The sequence below is a fragment of the Leopardus geoffroyi genome, chromosome B4 (genome assembly GCF_018350155.1).
Source record: "Leopardus geoffroyi isolate Oge1 chromosome B4, O.geoffroyi_Oge1_pat1.0, whole genome shotgun sequence".
NCBI lineage: Eukaryota > Metazoa > Chordata > Mammalia > Carnivora > Felidae > Leopardus > Leopardus geoffroyi.
Window position 1 is genome coordinate 121232874 of NC_059341.1, and position 19334 is coordinate 121252207.

The 19334-nt window shown below is 35.2% G+C and overlaps 1 protein-coding gene across 2 annotated transcripts in view; it reads right to left on the reverse strand.

The window, feature by feature from the left end:
* Window positions 1-232: 232 nt before the first annotated feature.
* The window catches only part of UHRF1BP1L (UHRF1 binding protein 1 like), a 111997-nt gene continuing 92895 nt past the window's right edge, over window positions 233-19334 (reverse strand). For both annotated transcript variants that reach the window (XM_045466045.1, XM_045466046.1), the window contains 2 exons: window positions 5529-5722; window positions 233-3740 (listed from right to left, as the gene is read on the reverse strand). In XM_045466045.1, the coding sequence (XP_045322001.1) occupies window positions 3621-3740; window positions 5529-5722 (314 nt within the window). In that variant the 3' untranslated portion in view covers window positions 233-3620. The remainder of the gene's footprint in view (window positions 3741-5528; window positions 5723-19334) is intronic.

Genomic DNA, 19334 nt, shown 5'->3' on the forward strand with positions numbered 1-19334 from the left:
AGGGTCTACATTAATCAAATAAATACATATAAAATTACAAAGATGTTCAACGCTAAGTAGAGGTATGTGTTCATGTGATAACAGACAACAGTGGTTCTTACTGTGTGACCGGAATTAAGGAATGCTTCCCTGAGGAAGTGATGAATAAGTGAGATCTGAAAGACAAATAAGAATTAAACTAGGCAATGCAACAGGAAGAGGTATTTCAAGACAAAGGAACACAAACAAAGGCTCCTGTGGTGGAAGAAGCACTTTAATTCCCACTCATTCCAGATAACTTGAAGTGCAACGAAGTAACAAAGTAACTGAAACACGATGTACAATTATGTGCCAGCCACCGTTTTAATGGTTTGGACATTAACTCTTTTAATGCTCAGAATTATACCCTAAATAGTGGCTCTAACTTAAATATTTTTGTTTTCATCTTAAGAGCAAGAAAAAGCCATTAAAGTGGGTAAGAATAGGGATGGGGGGGGGGGGGTTGCCTTGATTAAAACTGCACTTCAAAAGAGAATTTTGCCTGAAGTAGAGTGAATCAGAGGAGGGCCAGAGGAGCTGTAGGAAGACCAGTCAGGAGGCAACTGCAGTAAAGCAGGCAAAAGGTGCTGATGGTAGTTAGGGAGGCGATGACAGGTGGAGAGAAGCCGACAAATACGAGAGATGACAGGACCTGGTAAAGAGCTGACGGTGGGGGGCAGGTAGGGAGAGGAAAGTGTCTAAGAGTAGTTCAGGGTTTCCAGTTTGGGAACCAGGGTGATGGTGGTACCATTCACTGAAATAGGAAATGTCTTGAGTAGAGTGGAGATTAATAAAAACTTGTTAAAGTGGAAGTTATTATAACTCTTGTGACAAATACCAAATAACTACAACAAATCCAGAAAGGAGTTACTGGTTAATTTTTCTACGTATATTTTCATGCAATCACACCTAGCCATTCTTATGTGGCTTAAATAAAAATAACATTTCATCACAATTAATGTCACAGGGTGGTCTTTTGAAATTCTAGGACAAAATGAGATAAGAAAAAAAAATACAAGATACTAAGAAAATGTTTTTGATGTACATAAAATTAAAAGGCAAAACACAATTACCATTTCAGCCCGTGACCACTAACATCTCTGGCTAGAGACTCAGTGCAAATAACATAAAAGTAAAAATAAATAAAAAATATGGCAACTTTTTTTTTCTACTTTATGGTCATTAAAAAATTCTGGTAAGTTTATCATAGGTTTACTCCTGTATTTCTCACACTGTGAAAAGGTTGGGGTTAACTTAAACAAAGGTTCTCCCACTATCTTCTAAGTAGTTTGAAAAATATACACACATCACACTTGCACAATTAAAAGTATTATATTTATCTTATAAAAAAAAACCAGATAAAAGTAAGTAAATGACTCCTTTCCCTACCTCTGGCAAAATCTGTGAATTAATGACAAAGGTAAAATAAAAACATATAATTGGGATTTAAGTCAAAAGGGCAAGTTATTGATTGTGATTTCAGTCAAGTCACTTGTTCTTTTTTAAGCCACAGGGTTTGTTTGTTTGGTAAAAGTTATAAAATGTGAGTAATACCTACCTCCCAGATTTGTTGTGAGAATTACATGAGATAATGTTTTTCAAAGTGCTTTATGAATTTTAAGTCTCTATAAAAATAGTACTCACTATAAAGTTAAAAAGTCCAACAAAGCATATAAGAATGCTCAAATCAATATTAATTATCATCTCTACTGTTTATATGCTTCTTGAGAAGGCCAAGTAAACTAAAAAGGAAAAAGGAAAACATCCAGCTTCCGTAACACTAAACAATTACACCATAAATTTAAAACTTCTATGGAGCAAATAAGGCAGTCCTGAGAAACTGTCAGCTCTGAAGAAGTTAATGTCCCATCAGTCCTGCTTTTGTGTAAGAGACTGCTTTTGTGGAATACCTACAAATCAACAGTACTCTAAACTAAGGATATAAGCTGTATGTTTTAAATCTTTAATTAGACCTTTGCTTTTAGTCTAAGACTACTATATAGTTTTAGATTAACATGGTTTAAAGGTGATTTTTAAAATACTCTGAGGTAAAAAATTAACAATTTAATTTGTTCTTTGCTATATCCTCAGCTCCCACAACAGGCCTGTATTTTTAAATAATGTCAATGAAAATGGATGTTACAGAAGGAAAAAAAAGGCCAGTATTGTTTTCAGTGAAATCTAAATCACTCCAACACTTAATGTAAATGAAACATGTATTTTCCTCCAAGTATTCCGATATAGGGATGGCTATGGAAGTCATGCCAAACAAGCAAAGCACCATAAGTGTTGTAATGTCATTTAAAATCTTCAAGTATCTTAAAGAGTAGTCTGAGCTGTTTCATGTTATAGCTTGGATATATTTATGTTTAAGAATGTGAATTTTAAAATAGACCCTACTTAGTTTAATTCTATCAGAAATATATTTTAAATCTTTAAAAACATCTGTTTCTTAAACACTCATAAACTTTTATAATGCATGATTTTCTCTCTCATGTTGGTTTCAATCTTAACAATCCCTAGAAAATAGAATTCAAAATGTACCATTATTCTTATTATAGAAGATAATATTTATATCACAGAGACCTTTAATCAAAACTAGCTTTATAAATACAATATGTGTAAACATCTACCTAATATGTTACTACAAGAATGGTATGAAATTTTATGTATATGAAAAGAAAATTCTCTGCAAACATTCCCCTCCTTAAATAGAGAAAAGATAAAGGTAAAGAAATAATATAAATAGTACTAATTAAAATTCTTGTAGTTACAAATGCTACCAAATGTAGGGACAGTTAAATTACTCTTTTACTTCTAACATAAACTGTTTAAGGAATGTACAAGTAATGCTTTCTAAATCAGTTGGCCATATACTGTAATGCTTTGCTTTTTTACAGTTTGTGCTTTTTATTTTTACATTTGTACGATCTTTTAGTTGAAAATTATAGCTTTAACTTATACAGTTTGTTAATCATTGTAAATGATTTGTTTTTCACATTTTCAAATTACTTTGTAAGTTCAGTAGGGTGATGATTTTCCAGAATTTTCAAACCCAGTCAATATAATTTATTAACTTGATTGGACTTTTCCACAGTAATTAAATAATTATAGATTTAAGTACATAATTTTAATAACATTTAAAAGGTAAGCCTCCTTTTAATTACATTAGCCCTAAAAGCATTTGAATCTTTGTAAATAAATTATTAACAAATAGTGATAAATAAAACCAGCAATCTGTGGGAACACAATAGCTTTCCAATTTTCTTTTTAAAAAGTGCCTATAATGTGATATCAAAATTAGGAAATGACACCTTCTTTCCATTAGGCATGTAATTATTTTACAGTATGTGCTGACTTCCCCATATCATACCAGTTTAAAAGAGGGTTAAACCCCAAAACACAAAACAACCAAAAGATTGTAATGCCCGTACCTAATACTTTCTAAACTGGCTTTGGAACAGTCACCACTTCATCACATTCTACTTCATTTTATTGTCATTTCATGAAAAGGAAAGTCTTCTGCTACTGGTAACATAACATTATAAATACAACCTCCCTACTCCACAGCTATTAATTTTAATTTTTGATTGCCATTCCTGTTATTCAACTGTCATCTTCTTTATATGATGAAGAAGAGCATCTTTTTCCAAGTGAGCCTCTGCAAGAGCCATTTTAGCTTTGGCCAATTCCTGTTTAAGAAACTCATTCTCTTCCATGAGCTGAAATGATAAATTTGGGAAGTAAGAGAATTTAATCATTTTGAGAATACACAGACTATTTACACAGTATCTAAAAACACCCAATGCTGGTGAGAGTGGACTTAAGATGAAGCACTTTATAAATCTAATAGTGATTCTGTTTAATTTCAAATCCCCTCGACCTCTCTGTGGTTTTACACACTGCTGACCTTGCTCTTCCTTCCTAAGCCTCTCTCTTTTACCTTTTATGCCTCAGTTCTTTCATGTTTATCTCTGTTCACCCACAGGCTTTTCTTCTTTTCCTCTGCTGTTTAAGAACCCTTAAATGTTACTACTCTGTTAGATTCTGTAATTGGTCATCTTATAACTTGAGTCACTCACTCTCTTAGATGATCTCATCTACTCCTATGGGTCTATCACATAACTTGATCTAGCACGAAACTTTGTCTTGAGCCACAGGCCCATATTCTGAATATCTCATTAAACATTTCATCCAGATGGCCAATAGGTCTCCCCTCCCACATTAAGACTCAGTTGAAGTACTTTTTCCTCTTCAAACTATTCCCTAACCCCTAACTATGAAGATTTAATGATAAAACTCAGTAAGACCTTTCTCTCCTCCAAAACACATTTACACAGATACATTAATATATACATGTTTAATTTCAAAAAGTTCTCAAGACTTCTTTGGGTCCAGCTTAAGAATTCCTGCCTTAAACCAAGTTGGGTATTCCCTATATTTCTCCAATCTCCAGCATTGCACTTGCATTGCAGTATGTTATGACCATCAATTACACACTTCTATCTTTCCCACTAGACTTCAAGTTTCTTGATAGGGATGATATATTGTTCAATTTTCTATTCCTAGCTCAAAGGTGACATCCAAAAAATTCTGGTGAACAGATAAGTGAACTCATTCTTTGGTTCTAGCATAGAGAATTAAAATTCTGCTGGATATTTTATTTATAATAACAAAAATAAGAAGCAACTCAAATGTTAACAAATATTAAGAGGAAGAATTAGAAGTGATAGCACGGGGTACCTGGGTGGCTCAGTTGGTTGAGCATCCAACTCCTGACTTTGGCTCAGGTCATGATCTCACAGTTTCATGAGTTCGAGCCAGCCCATGTCAGGCTCTGTGCACAGAGCCTGCTTGAGATTCTCCCTCTCTCTCTGCCCCTCCCCTGCTTGCACTTTTTCTGTCTCTCTCAAAATAAATAAATAAACTTAAAAAAAAGTGATAGTACATTCACATCCATATTACTCTGCCATTAAAATAAATATGAAGCATATGTAGCAATATGGAAAAATATTTGTTAAACCATGTTAAGTAAAAAATATATATAGTATATACATTAGAATAATAATTATTTTGAAAAATTATGGAAAAGAGTCTGAGAGGAAAATTTTTAAAATATATATTGATAGCACTGCAGACAGTTAGAATACATTAAAGTTGTTTAAAAATATTTTTCCAATGTTCTGAAATATTATAATACTTTCACAAACTTAAAAATAAGACATCAAAAAGAACCTATCCTCCAGGATTCTTTTCTAGATTCCAGGAACTGGTTCTCTCCCACATTTACTCCTCTACCTTCTCATTAGACTACAACCTTTGTGAAGGCTGGGAATGTTCCAATCTTGCTCAACACTATATCCATGGCATCTAACACAGTGCCTGGGCACATAATAAGCACTCAATAAACATTATTTAAATGAATAAATGAATAATGTTTTAACTTTTTAGTATCTAGTATTTGTTTTAATTGCCCAAATTGAATGAGAATAAATTAGTTTTCCTATTACCTGTTCCCTAGTAAAATCAAAGGAGCACCCAGGAAAGTTAACCAACTGAGAAGGCCAAGGAACCTCTGGACTTGTCTGAGTGGCTTGAGTGATGCTGTGCTGTTCCTTCACATCATACTCTTCACTGGTAAGCAGGACTGAGTCACTTTTGACTTTGTTTTTCAAATCATTTCCAGTGTTAAGCATCTGAGAATCTGATCGGACAAATAAAATGCTCAGGTAACATTGCAAAATATGTGATATATATTAAGTTCTATTGTGAAAAACTAATTTTAGGAAATACATCTCTATTAGTATGAAAACATTATAATTAAATAGAAACACAAGTTAAGTCAATAAAGCCAAAAGCTCGTTCACTGAAAAGGTGAACAAAATCAACAAAAGTCTAGTTAAACTGACAAAAAAAAAAAAAAAAAGAAAGAAATTACTAGAATCTGAAATTAAGAAGGTGACATTACTATCAACCTTACATAAATAAAAATTAAAAGGAATACTATGAACAACTATACACCAATAAATTAGATTAACCTACATGAAACAGAATAATTCCCCAAAACCCAAAATACTAAAATATACCTAAAGAAAAAATAGACAATGCAAATACCCATATAGCAGGTAAAGAGTCTGATCAAGAATCAAAAAACCGGGGCGCCTGGGTGGTGCAGTCGGTTAAGCGTCCGACTTCAGCCAGGTCGCGATCTCGCGGTCCGTGAGTTCGAGCCCCGCGTCGGGCTCTGGGCTGATGGCTCAGAGCCTGGAGCCTGTTTCCGATTCTGTGTCTCCCTCTCTCTCTGCCCCTCCCCCGTTCATGCTCTGTCTCTCTCTGTCCCAAAAATAAATAAACGTTGAAAAAAAAAAAAAAAAAGAAAAAGAAAAAAAAAAATTGAGGAGCATTTCTCAATTCATTATATAAAGCCAGACAAAGAAACCACATGAAAACTAAAACGAATATGCTTATATAAATATGAAAATAAAAATCTTCAACAAAACATTAGTAAACTGAACCTCATAGTATGTATAAATAATTATACACCATGACCAAGTTGATTTATCCCAGGAATGCAAGGTTAATTTAATATCCGAAAATCAATTAATGTAATACATCACATCAATACAACAAAAGCCACATCATCTCAATAGATGGAGAAAACGTCTGAAAAAATCAACACTTCCATGATAAAAATACTCTGCAGACTAGGAACAAAAGGAAACTTCCTCAATTTGATAAAGGGCATCTATTGAGTTAATATCATACTTAATGGTAAGAGACCAGACATTTTCCCCCTAAGATCAGGAATAAGACAGCATATTTGTTCTCACCACTTTCACTCAACATTATCCTAAAGGTTCTAGCCAATGCAATTAGGCAAACAAACAAACAAACAAAAAAGTAAAAGGAATCCAGATTAGAAAGGAAAAAAATAGGGCACCTGTGTGGCTCAGTCAGTTAAGTGTCTGAGTCTTGATTTCAGCTCACGTCATAATCTCACAGTTGTGAGATTGAGCTGGGCATGGAGCCAGTCTAAGATTCCCAATCTCCCTTGCCCCCTCCCCTGTTTGTGTGCACACGTGCACTCTCCTTTGGGGGGGGGGGGGAGAAAGAAAGAAAGGAAAAGGAAGGAAAAGAAAAGAAAAGAAAAAAGAAAGAAAGAGAGAGAGAAAGAAAGAAAAAGGAAGGAAGGAAGGAAGAAGGAAGGAAGGAAGGAAGGAAGGGGAACAAACTATCTCTATTCACAGATGACATGATCTTGTATATAGAAAAAAAACCCTAAAGAATCCACTAAAACACTCTTAGAACTAATGAATGATCTCAGCAAGGTTGCAGGATATAAGGTCAGTATACAAAAATCAGTTGTTATTCTAAACACGTGTAATGAACAATCACAACTAAAATGAAGAAAACAATTCTATTTAAAATGTCACCAAAAAAATAAAATACTTAAAAATAAATTTAACAAAAAATATGCAAAACTTATGCTCAGAAAATTCTAAGCTTTCAGTAGAAATCGGCTGTAGCAACAATTTTCTAGATAGGTCTCCTTAGGCAAGGTAAATAAAAGTAAAAATAAACTATTGGGACTATATCAAAATATAAAGTTTCTGTACAGCAAAGGAAATAATCAACAAAACTAAAAGGCAACCTATTGAATGGGAGAAGTTATTTGCAAATGACATATCTGATAAAGGGTTAGTATCCAAAATCTATAAAGAACTGATACAACTGATTACCCACCCCCCAAAACACAAATAACCCAATTAAAAATAAAAAAAAAATCCAATTAAAAAATCCATAAAAATCCAGACATTTCTCCAAAGAAAACATCCAGATGGCCTGTTCAAAAGACACATGAAAAGATGCCCAACATCATTCATTCATTAATATCTGGGAAATGCAAATCAAAACTACAATGAGACATCATCTCACACCTGTCAGAATGGCTAAAATCAAACAAAGAAGAAACAACCAGTGTTGGCAAGGATGTGGAGAAAAAGTAACCCTTACACACTATTGGTGGGGATGCAAACCAGTGCAACCACTGTAAAAAACAGTATGGAAATTCCTCAGAAAGTTAAAAATAGGACTACCCTATGACCTAGTAATTGCACTACTGGGTATTTACCCCCCCAAAATACAAAAACACTAATCTGAAGGGATACATACACCCCTACATTTATTGCGGCATCATTTATAATAGCCAAACTATGGAAGCAGCCCATGTGTCATGGATAGATAAGTGAATAAAGTAAGATGTATACATACATGGAATATTATGAGCCATCAAAAAGAATGAAATCTTGCCATTTGCAACAACACGGACGAGGAAGAGAATGTAATTGCTAAACAAAATAAGTCAGAGAAAGACAAATACCATATGATCTCACCCACATGTGGAATTTACAAAAACAAATGAGCAAAGAAAAAAGAGAGAGAGACAAACCAAGAAAAAGACTCCTAACTATAGGGAACAAACTGATGGTTACCAGAGAATGGTTGGGGGGAGGGGAGCGGGAAGGAGATGTAATAGGTGAAACAGGTGATGGGGATTAAAGAGTACACTTATTATGATGAATAAACAAACAAACCCAAAACTACAACGGTAAACCACTTCATACTCACTAAGATGCCTATAATAAAAAAGTCAGGTATTAATGAGTGTTGGCAAACAAGTGAAGTTGGAACTCTTATATGCTGCTACTGGTAAACATGTAGAATGGTGCAACCACTATGGAGAACAGTCTGGCAGTTCCTCAAATGGTTAAAAATAGTTACATGTCCCAATAATTCTATACTTAAAATATATACCCAGAAGAAAAACTTATACATACATGTTTATAGCAGTATAATTCATAAGAGCCAAAAAGTAGAAACAATCCAAATGTCCATCATGCAATGGATGGATAAACAATATTTAGTAAATCCATATAATGAATATTATATTATTTGGCCTTACAAAGGGATGAAGTACTAATATATGGAACGACATTAATGAACTTTGAAAATATCTAGCGAAAGAAGTTAGTAATAAAAGGCCATAATACTACATGATTTCACTTATATGAAATGTCCAGAATAGATAGGTAAATCTACAGAGACCAAAGGTAAATCAGTGGTTGTCTAGGGTGGAGGAGGAATGGGGAGGGACTGCACCATTTGTGAACATATTAAATATGACTGAATTGTATACTTAAATTGGGTGAATGGTATGGTATGTAAATTATATCTCAAAAATGTTTTTATTAAAAATTAATTTTTAATAAAAAAATTAGGCAGGAAGTATCTACGTCAACATTTTTTCTTCCTTTTTGGATCATATATAGTCAGAGCACTTTAGGTTGCATGTGAACTGAAGCCCAAATCAAAACTTGCTTTTAAAAAAGAAAATGTACCTAAAACTTATATAACATTGTGAGTCAACCATACTTCAATAAAAAAATAAATTTTTTTGTAATAAAAAAGGAAATGTATTTGACTCTAACAGGGAGTCCAAATGATGGTGCTTCAGTCCATCACTGATAGTGGATATTGGGTTCATATGATGTCTTCAGGAGTGTCATTTTAGGAACCTGATTTTATATTTCTCAAGTCCATTTTTCTTTTCCTTTGTGTTGGACCAGTCATATGATGGCAAAGGTGGTCTCTAATGACCCCAAACAAGTTTTACAGCCTGTGACCCTTTCTCTCTTAGTGTCCTTATCAATTCACAAAACCTCAATACTTAGATCATAGTCAACTCATGTACCACTCACTGTGTCCCAAAGGCTGGTCTTTTTTTTTTTGAGTGAGAGTGTGTGCACACATGCACAAGCGTAAGTGGGGGAGGGACAGAGACAGAGGGAGAGAGCCTCAAGCAGGCTCCATGCCCAACGCAGAGCTGGATTTCAAGATCATGGGATCGGAACCTGAGTCAAAAACTCTTAACTGACTGAGCCACCCAGCCCTCCCATCCAAAGGTGGAAGTCTTTTGATTGGTCAAGCTGGGACCTATTCCCACTTTTGTGATAGGGTCACATGATTGTCACGTCCACCAAAATAACATGAAATGAGAGAACAGCAGTTTGCCAAATCAAATTGTATTGAGTGGACTAAGGAGTAATATCTGCTCAATATAATTTTTCCCCTTAAAAAGATTCCAAGAAGGGAATAAAGTCAAAGAAGAAACATTTTTTAAAGCTTTTGTTCATATTGCCAAATTATTCTCCATGATGATTCCATCAATTTTACCCCTACTCTCTCTCTATATATAAATGGAATAGTTCTATTTACATGGTTAAATGACATCAAGTTGAGTTTTGGTCCGTTCTATGCTTCATTTTATTATAGTAGTCCCAAATCAGAAACTACTTTTTATAATAATGGCTTGCATCAGTTATGTTTTTAGTAATATAACTAGAAAAAAGCTACAAAAACTGTTGTGTTGGTTCAGACTTGCATACCACTCAGCTTGGTACTGACTGTAAGAGAAACTTACAGAAACTGTAAGAAAATACTATGCCACAGGAAAGCCAAGTTCTATACTCTCTAATAACACCTCTACTTGATTAGCAACTTATACTTTCATTTTCAGACTTTAAAAGGAGCAAAACTTCTTTTAAATGAAACTTGTCACAGAATGCTAATATAGACTAAAAATAAGAGCTGAGTTACACTGACTATAGTTAGGATAATAGAGGACCCAGGACTTCCTCTATTTAGCTTATATCTCACTTCTCATGGGATCCTAAGAATAATGAAAAAACACTGACTAAACAATTCTGAAATCCACTTATTTCAATCATTGGGAGATGGATGAAGAGAAAAAAGGGAAGGAGGAGACAGAAGGGAAAAGAAAGACATATGGGGAGAGGGAAAGAAGAATGAGGCAGAGAAGGAGGGAGAAGAAAGATGGAGAATGGAAGAGTGGGAAGGATGGGAGGAGAGGAAGAGCCATGTACAGGGTAAGGGGAGCTAAAGAGGGAGAGGTAAGTAAGGAGGAGGAGGTAGGAAGTGAAAAGGAAGAAATAAAAAGGAAGAGAATGGGAGGGAAGGGGCAGGAGGAAGAAGGTAAAAAGATGAGAGGGAACGGGAAGAGAGAGAACTTGTGAATGATAGAGGTGATTGGAATCTGTTAGAGTAGAAAGATCTATTTCCTTTTATATACTTTAAAGAGCTTCTTTCAAGTTTTTTGGACAAATTATGATGAAAAAATCCATGCCTCTCATGGATGAAATGGGCAGCTTCTTACAGTAACATACTTTTTCCCTTAGCACAGGCTCTTTCAACTTGAAGAAGCCACTCGATGTGTCTAAACTTACATTTCTTCATTTGCAAAATGGAGGTGATAAGAATACTTGCTTTAATTATCTCAAAGGGTTCTGGTAAGAATTAGTTGATATTTAATGTAAAATAACTTTATAAATTGGCAAGCATTATCCGAATATTAATTGTTATCAGTACTACAGAAGGTATTGATAAATTTCTGACTTTAAATATAGACTTTACTAGTTATTTGTTTATTCCAATAAGAAATTTCTATTCATTTTTCTTCTCTGGTCATACAGACTCTTCAGAGTTTAGGCTTTACACCAACCACTAGGTTTCATTACTAAAAAAATCTTCCCACATTCCCAGTTAGGAACCATTACAGCAATGATTCTAGGAGTGTGTATGGAAGAGCTGCTTATTACAGACCTTTAAATATACATTGCCCCTTCCCCATTATGTTCTGATATAATATATTGGGAGGTAGTCCCTCCATCACAATCGTTTGAGTTGAGAACCAATGCCACAATAGCCATTGCTCCAGATGGGAGACTGTTTTGATACTTTGATGCCTTACATTTGATGCTTCTGAGTTTAGATATTTTTAAAAATCTAGCATATGCCTTTTCCTCTAATATGCCCTCACTACCTAAAGTGCTCTGCTGAAAAGACCCAATTAAATATCATTTTAAAGACAAGAAAAAATATATTCTTAAAATGTAGTACATTTAATAAGGATCAGCTTCTAGTTTTCCCAGATGTAAGAAATTAAGTGCATAATTTGTGAGACATGCCTTAATGAGAAAATAAAAATAGTTATTACCTTGCTTTCATTAGGGTAGACTAGTAACAAAGACGTGATTTTTTTTTTTTTTTTTTAAATTCACACAACTTTAAAGACAAATGCAAACAGAATTTCCATATTGAACCAATCTTCATGCATATACCTTTGCCTGACCGGTGATTTACTTTGGCCTTTAGCTACTGCATTAACGTTTATTTATTTTTTTGGGGACAGAGAGAGACAGAGCATGAACGGGGGAGGGGCGGAGAGAGAGGGAGACACAGAATCGGAAACAGGCTGCAGGCTCTGAGCCATCAGCCCAGAGCCTGACGCGGGGCTCGAACTCACAGACCGCGAGATCGTGACCTGGCTGAAGTCGGACGCTTAACCGACTGCGCCACCCAGGCGCCCCTAGCTACTGCATTAAAATACAGCTCACAGGGTGCCTGGGTTACTTAGTCCCATGAGCATTGGACCCTTGATTTTGGCTCAGGACAGGATCTCACGATTCCAAATGTTGCAAAGGCCTCCCTGAATGGGATTCTCTCACGCCTCTCTCTGCCCCTCCCCCACTCATGCTCCCTCTCTCTCTCAAAATAAATAAAAATCTAAAAAATTAATAAAATACAGTTCACAACTGGTAAAATATATACGTACCTAACTGTAAAATACAGATAAGAAATGTTGGGGAGAACACTCAAGGAGGAGAAATTTCCAAGCACCTTGGTTTTTTTTTTATGTTTAAATTTTTTTATTTTTTTAAGCCAACTCTACACCCAACATGGTGCTTGAACTCACAACCCTGAGATCAGGAGCCATAAAGCCCCTGGATTTTTAAATTAGTTTTTTACTCATTTTAATGTTTAATTCTATTTCTCTAATATGTGTATGCAAGTGGATTTTTTCAGATATTACAAACCTCTCATTTAAAAACAATATTGCTTTTGTCTTCTTTAGCAAAGAGTACTTATTTGGTAAGTTAGGTTCTGCATTTAGGGAATGTGAGAAATACCAGGAATCAATCTTGAATGATAGCATTTTAGAGTGGGGAAGCATTAAAAATAATCTAATCTCACTTCATTGCCAATAATTCCCCAAGAATTACTTTAAGGGTGTTTTAAAATTTATCAAGCATAAATATTTTATTTTCTGCTATACTTTTGTGTTAATGACAAACCTTATTTCACTGAAATGAGAGAAACAGTCTGCATGAACTGTAAGGTTTGGAATTAGGTGCTATTTCTTTGAGATTCAATAAATAGAAGTTTCATGGGTATTTAAATTTTCCTGTTTTTTGAATCCATATGTATACATATGTATACATATGTATACATATATGTGTATATATATCTCCACATTACTCAAATTCTCCATAATTGATTTTTATGTACTCACTTTAAAAAAATTTTTAAAATGTACTCTGAAGCAGGTTTTCTCAGTATGGTTATACTTTTTTTTTTTTTTTTTTACTGTTTATTTATTTTGAGAGAGAGAGACAGCAAGAACAGGGAAGAAGGATCCCCAAAACTGCAAGATCATGACCTGAGCCAAAAGCAAGAACCAGATGCTTAACCGACTGAGCCACCCAGGCACCTCAGTATGGTTATAGTATCTTAATATGGTATGATTACAAATAGGGTTGCTTTATATTTTTCAGTTATGTTGTTAGATAGATAAAAGTTTATGACTGACTTGTGTTTTGGGAGGTCTTTTATCAATGAAATCTTTGGGGTCAAAAAATTTAACAGGCACTTCACCAAAGAAGACAAACAGATGGCAAATGGCATATGAAAACATACTCTGCATCATATGTCATATGTCATCAGGGAAATGCAAATTAAAACAACTTATGACTAAACAGTGATTTAGAATGGTCAAAATCCAGAACAGACAATAAATGCAAGGAAGGATGTGGAGCAGCAGGAACTCTCATTCACTGCTGGTGAGAAATGGTACAACCACTTTCTTACAAAATAAACCATATATTTACCATAAGACCCAGCAATCATGTTCCTTGGTATTTACTCAAAGGAGCTGAAAAATTATGTCCACACAAAAGCCTGCGCATGGATGTTTTGTGATAGTTTTTTATTTATAACTACCAAAAAGTGGAAGAAACCACAATGTCCCTAAGTAGGTGAATGGATAAATAAACTGTGGTACATACAATGTAATATTATTCAGCTCTAAAAAGAAATCAGCTATTAAACCTGGGGGGGGGGGGGGAGGGACAAACAGAGAGGAAACTTTAATGTATATTACTAAATGAAAAAGACCAATCTAGTAAGACTACATACTATATGATTCCAACTACATGACGTTCTGGAAAAGGTAAAACTATGGAGACAGTAATAAGATTGGGGCTGCAGTAGGGAGGGAGGATAAACAGAGTACAGAAGATTTTTAGGGCTGCAAGACTGCTCTGTAAGTTATTACTAAACTGATGGATATATGTCATTATATGTTTGTCCAAACTTACAGAATGTATGACACCAAGAATAACTCTAATGTAAACTATGGGCTTTGAGTGATAATGATATGTCAATGTAGGTTCATCAACTGTAACAAAAGTATCACTCAGGTGGAAGATGTTTATGACAGGAGAGGCTATGAGGTTATACACCTGTGGTAGCAGTGGGTATATGGGAAATTTCTGTGCCTCTGCTCAATTTTGCTGTAAACCTAAAAATGCTCTAAAACTCTTTTAAAAAACTGTCCCATTTCCCACTGTTAGTTTTAAATTTAATGTTATCTCTCACTTCCTTTTTGTTAGCTTTTGTCTGGTATATATTTTTGTTCCATCACATATTTTCAGTGTCTCTGTGTCATTTTATTTTGAAGGAATATTTTTGAAATTTGAAGGAATATGTCCTGCCGCACATACCTTGATTTTTCCCCTAACACTATCTTAGTGCCTCTGCCTTTTAACAAGGGAATTTAAACCATTCATATTTACCACAATGACTTAACTGTTATATTCTAATTTAATGTTTTCTATTTATCATGCTTCCTTTTTATTCCATTTTTAATTTTTTACCTTTTGTTAGATTGGATATTGTCATCCAAGTTTCTCCTCAGTCCTAATGGTTTAAAGATTATTATCTTTAGTAATCTAAGGTTATATATACAATATTAGCACATATTATTTAAACACACATTGTTCTATCAAAGTCTAGTGTAACTGTCCTCTTAAAAGGACAAAAAAAAAAAAACAAAAACAAGACAAAAACTTAAGCACAATTTTATTAACCTATTTCCCTTCCTTTTCCCCCCAGTGCAACCTCTCATACAAACGTCATATAGAATTTTAGTTACACATTAAAAACAATTTTCCTTATAGAAATGAACAAAAATTTAGGTTTAACACCAAGTTTTACTAGTTTCTTATTACTGTTCCTTACTAATTTTTCATTTTAATTAATTCTTTCTATTAAAAAAAACTGTTCTTATTTTTGCCTTTACTTTTTAAAATTTTTATATTTAAATATTTATTTAAGTAATCTCTACATCCAACATGGGGTTTGAACTTACAACCCGAGATCAAGGGTTACATGCTCCTCCAACTGAGTCAGCCAGGCACCCCCTTATTTTTGCCTTTAAAATAAAAGTTAAGGTTTGGGGCACCTAGGTGGCTCAGTAGGTTGAGTGTCTGACCTCGGCTCAGGTCATGATTTCGCAATTCGTGAGTTCAAACCCCGCGCTGGGCTGTCCTGACAGGTCAGGGCCTAGAGCCTGCTTCCAATTCTGTGTCTCCCTCTCTTTCTGCCCCTCGCCTGCCCATTCTCATTCTCTCATTCTCTCATTCTCTCTCTCTCTCTCTCTCTCTCTCTCTCTCCCTCCACTCTCAAAAATAAACAGTAAAAAAATTAAAAGTTAAGGTTCAAATTATTGTCCCACAGAATTTTGAAGATATTACTTAACTATCTTTTAGCATCCAATGTTGCCAATGGAGAGTATGATGCAAATAAACCTGACTTTCATCCTTTTGCTTTTCTCTCTAAAAGAGTTTAAGACTTTTCTCTTTGTCTTCAGTATTACGAAATGTCACCAATATGTCTAGGTAAGATTTGTCTTTCACTCACTTTGCTCGGCATTTAGATGGCTCTATCAACTTGAAGGCTTGTTTCTTCCTTCAAATTTGAGACATTTCATTATTTTTTAAATTATGTTTCCTAATTCCTTTTTTCCTGTTCTGTCTTTCTGGAACTCTCTTTAGATACATGCTCTCCTTCGTGTATGTGTGGCCACCTGAACACCACTAGTCAAAAGAAATGTGTTTCTCCTACCCGATGCCCTCCCACCCTATGAATATACCTCAACATCTTTAAATATTTCTTTCCCCTAGACTTCTTTCCCTATTCCCATGGCCCAGATACCCCCCGCACAATGAACTGTGCTTTGCTAGAGCTACAGCTCCTTGCAGCTCCTTTGCCGCTCTATTTTTCTTTCACTCTTTACCTATTGTGTGTCTTTCTTAATGGTTATCTCAATGATTTTACCGTACTTTTTAAACTTGTTTTTCCTCCTCTCTCCCTGTTTTAGAATACCCTTTGTTCAGTCTTTGCTATCTGTGCTATACAAAATAGCAGCCATTTAGCAACACATGGCTATTAAAATTCAAATTGATTAAATATAAATAAAATTAAAATTCACTTCCTTAATTGCACTAGCCACATTTCAAGTGCTCAATAGCCACTTCATTATAGATTATAGAACATTTCCATAAGCAGGAAGTTATACTGCACATTGTTGTCATAGTCATATTCAACTTTAGCTGTGTCCAGTGTTTTTAAGCTGTCTTTATTCTCCCAGACATCACGAAAGTATGTTTTTTGAATATCTACTAGGCAAGACAGTATTTTAGGAGATAGGGATAGCAATGTATCAAATGAATTCCTGCACTCATGTAACTTACATGCTACTCAACAAATAAGAAAGAATATAGTATATCAAAAGGTTCTAAATGTTCACTGAGACCAGTAAGTAGGGCTAGGGAGAAAAGGAGTGACAGGAATGGGAGAAGGATGGATGGACAGAAATCTCTAAAAGGGGGGATGTGACCAGAGACCTGCGAAAAGTAATGAACTGAGGCATGGGGATATCTGAGGTAAGAGAATTCCAGGCAAAAGTACTGCCAAGTACAAACGCCCTGAGACAGGAGTCAGACTAACAGGAATGGATGGTGCAGAGGGGGAGAACAGCAGGGGATGACAATGGAGAAAAGCAAAGAACAAGATCATGTTGGATTTCGAAAGCCACTGGAAGGACCTTAGTAATTTTAATTGGATTGCAAAAGGAAGCCAGTGGAGGGTCTTTAGTTGAGAAGTTATGTGATACAAATTAAATTTTAACAATGGCAGTCTGGTTGGTGGGTTGGTAATAGTGCAGGCAAAGGCAGAAGAAGAAATACAACTTAGGAATTAACCAGAATAATTCAAGCAGATTTGGAAGTGCTAGTGTTATAGATGGTAGGAAAAGGTCCAATTCTGGTTGTCTTTTAAAGCTGGTGGTTTTAGGGAGGCTATTGTTTTTATTTCAAAGATAAGACTTTTAATTTTCAAAGATTTTTAACCGATTATTTTCCATAAGAGCTTGTTCTTATTCTAGGAGTTCAAAATCCTATCACGTGTTTATAAAAGTCTCTACTTTTCTTTGGCATTAACTGTATTTTCATTTATTTCTTGCCTCTTAATTGGTTTTTGAAATAGGCATTTTGTCATTTATTTCACCCATCCAACATCAGAATTCCTTTCTTAATGTGAAGAATTTCATTGGGGGAGTAAAATTTGCTTCCTTCAATAAATGTTGGAAAAGACTACTGAAACTTCCTGATTCCTTTCCATGAGTGTGACACAGATGTTGCCTCAAATTGTACTCACCTTAGATTTCCCTCAGATACTAAAGAAGGGAAGGGAGAGAACTTTCTCTTTCTGGGGGCAACAGCGGTGACAGTAGGGGCAAGGTCAAGTACCTAAGAATAAAAGTTCAAACAGGGCTGACTGCAGCAGTTGCCGTAAGACTGAATACACAGACCAATAATGACAGTAGTGCAAAATGAAAAATCAAGTGTCCAATGTTAGGCAGCAGTGTGTCCCATCACACTAGATTACAATGTAGTGTGGTTTGAGGGTATGGATCTGACAGGTAAATCTTGAGCCTGGTTCCCCAGATCGCCCATGATTCTAAAACATATATATTTAAGAGCTTTGTTAAATGATTCACATGTCCCATTTACCCATTTAAAGTGTGTGGTCCAGGGGAGCCTGGGTGGCTGAGTTGGTTAAGCATCTGATTTCAGCTCAGGTCATGATCTCGTGGTTCATGGGTTCGAGCCCCATGTTGGGCTCTGTGCTGATAGCTCGGAGCCTGGAGCCTGCTTTGGATTCTGTGTCTCCCTCTCTCTCTGCCCCTCCCCTCTTGCACTCTGTCTCTCTCTCTCTCTCTCAAAGATAAACATTACAAAATTAAAAAAAAAAATTAATAAAGTGCGTGGTCCATAGGTTTTTAGTACGCTCTCCAATGGTACAACCATCACCACAATCACTTTTAGAACATTTTCATCACCCTGAAATTCCACTGTACCTATTAGCAGTCTCTCCCCATTTCCTTCCAATCCTGCCTCCAGCCCTAGGTACCCACTAATTTACTTTGTCTTTACAGATCTGCCTTTCCTGGAAATTTCATGTAAATGAAATCATACAGTATGTGGTCTTTCATAACTGGCCTCTTTCATTTAGCATAACGTTTTCAAAGCTTCCCTGCTGTAACATGTATTAGTGCTTCATTCTTTTTATTGCTGAATAATAATCCATTGTATGAATATATCACAGTTTCCTTGTCCACTCATACCATGATGACATTTGGGTTGTTTCCACTTCTGGGCTATTATGAATATTGTTCTTGTCAACATCAACATTTGTGTACAAGTTTTTGAGTGGACCTCTGTTTTTACTTCTCTTGAGTGGAACTTCTGGGTCATAAGTAATTCTGTTTAACTTTCAGAGTTACTGCCAAATTGTTTCTCAAGCACCCACACCATTTTACAAGCCCAGCTATGTAGGAGGGTTCCAATTTCTGCACATCCTCCCACCACTTGTTATCATCTGTCTTTTTGATTTGTCACCTTAGTAAGTCTGAAGTGTTATCTCATTGTGGTTTTGATTTACATTTCCATAATGGCTAGTGACGTCAAGCATATTTTCATGTGCTCATTGGCCATTTTTATATTTTCATCAGAGAAGTATCTGTTCAAATCTTTGCCTATTTTTAAATTGGGTTATGT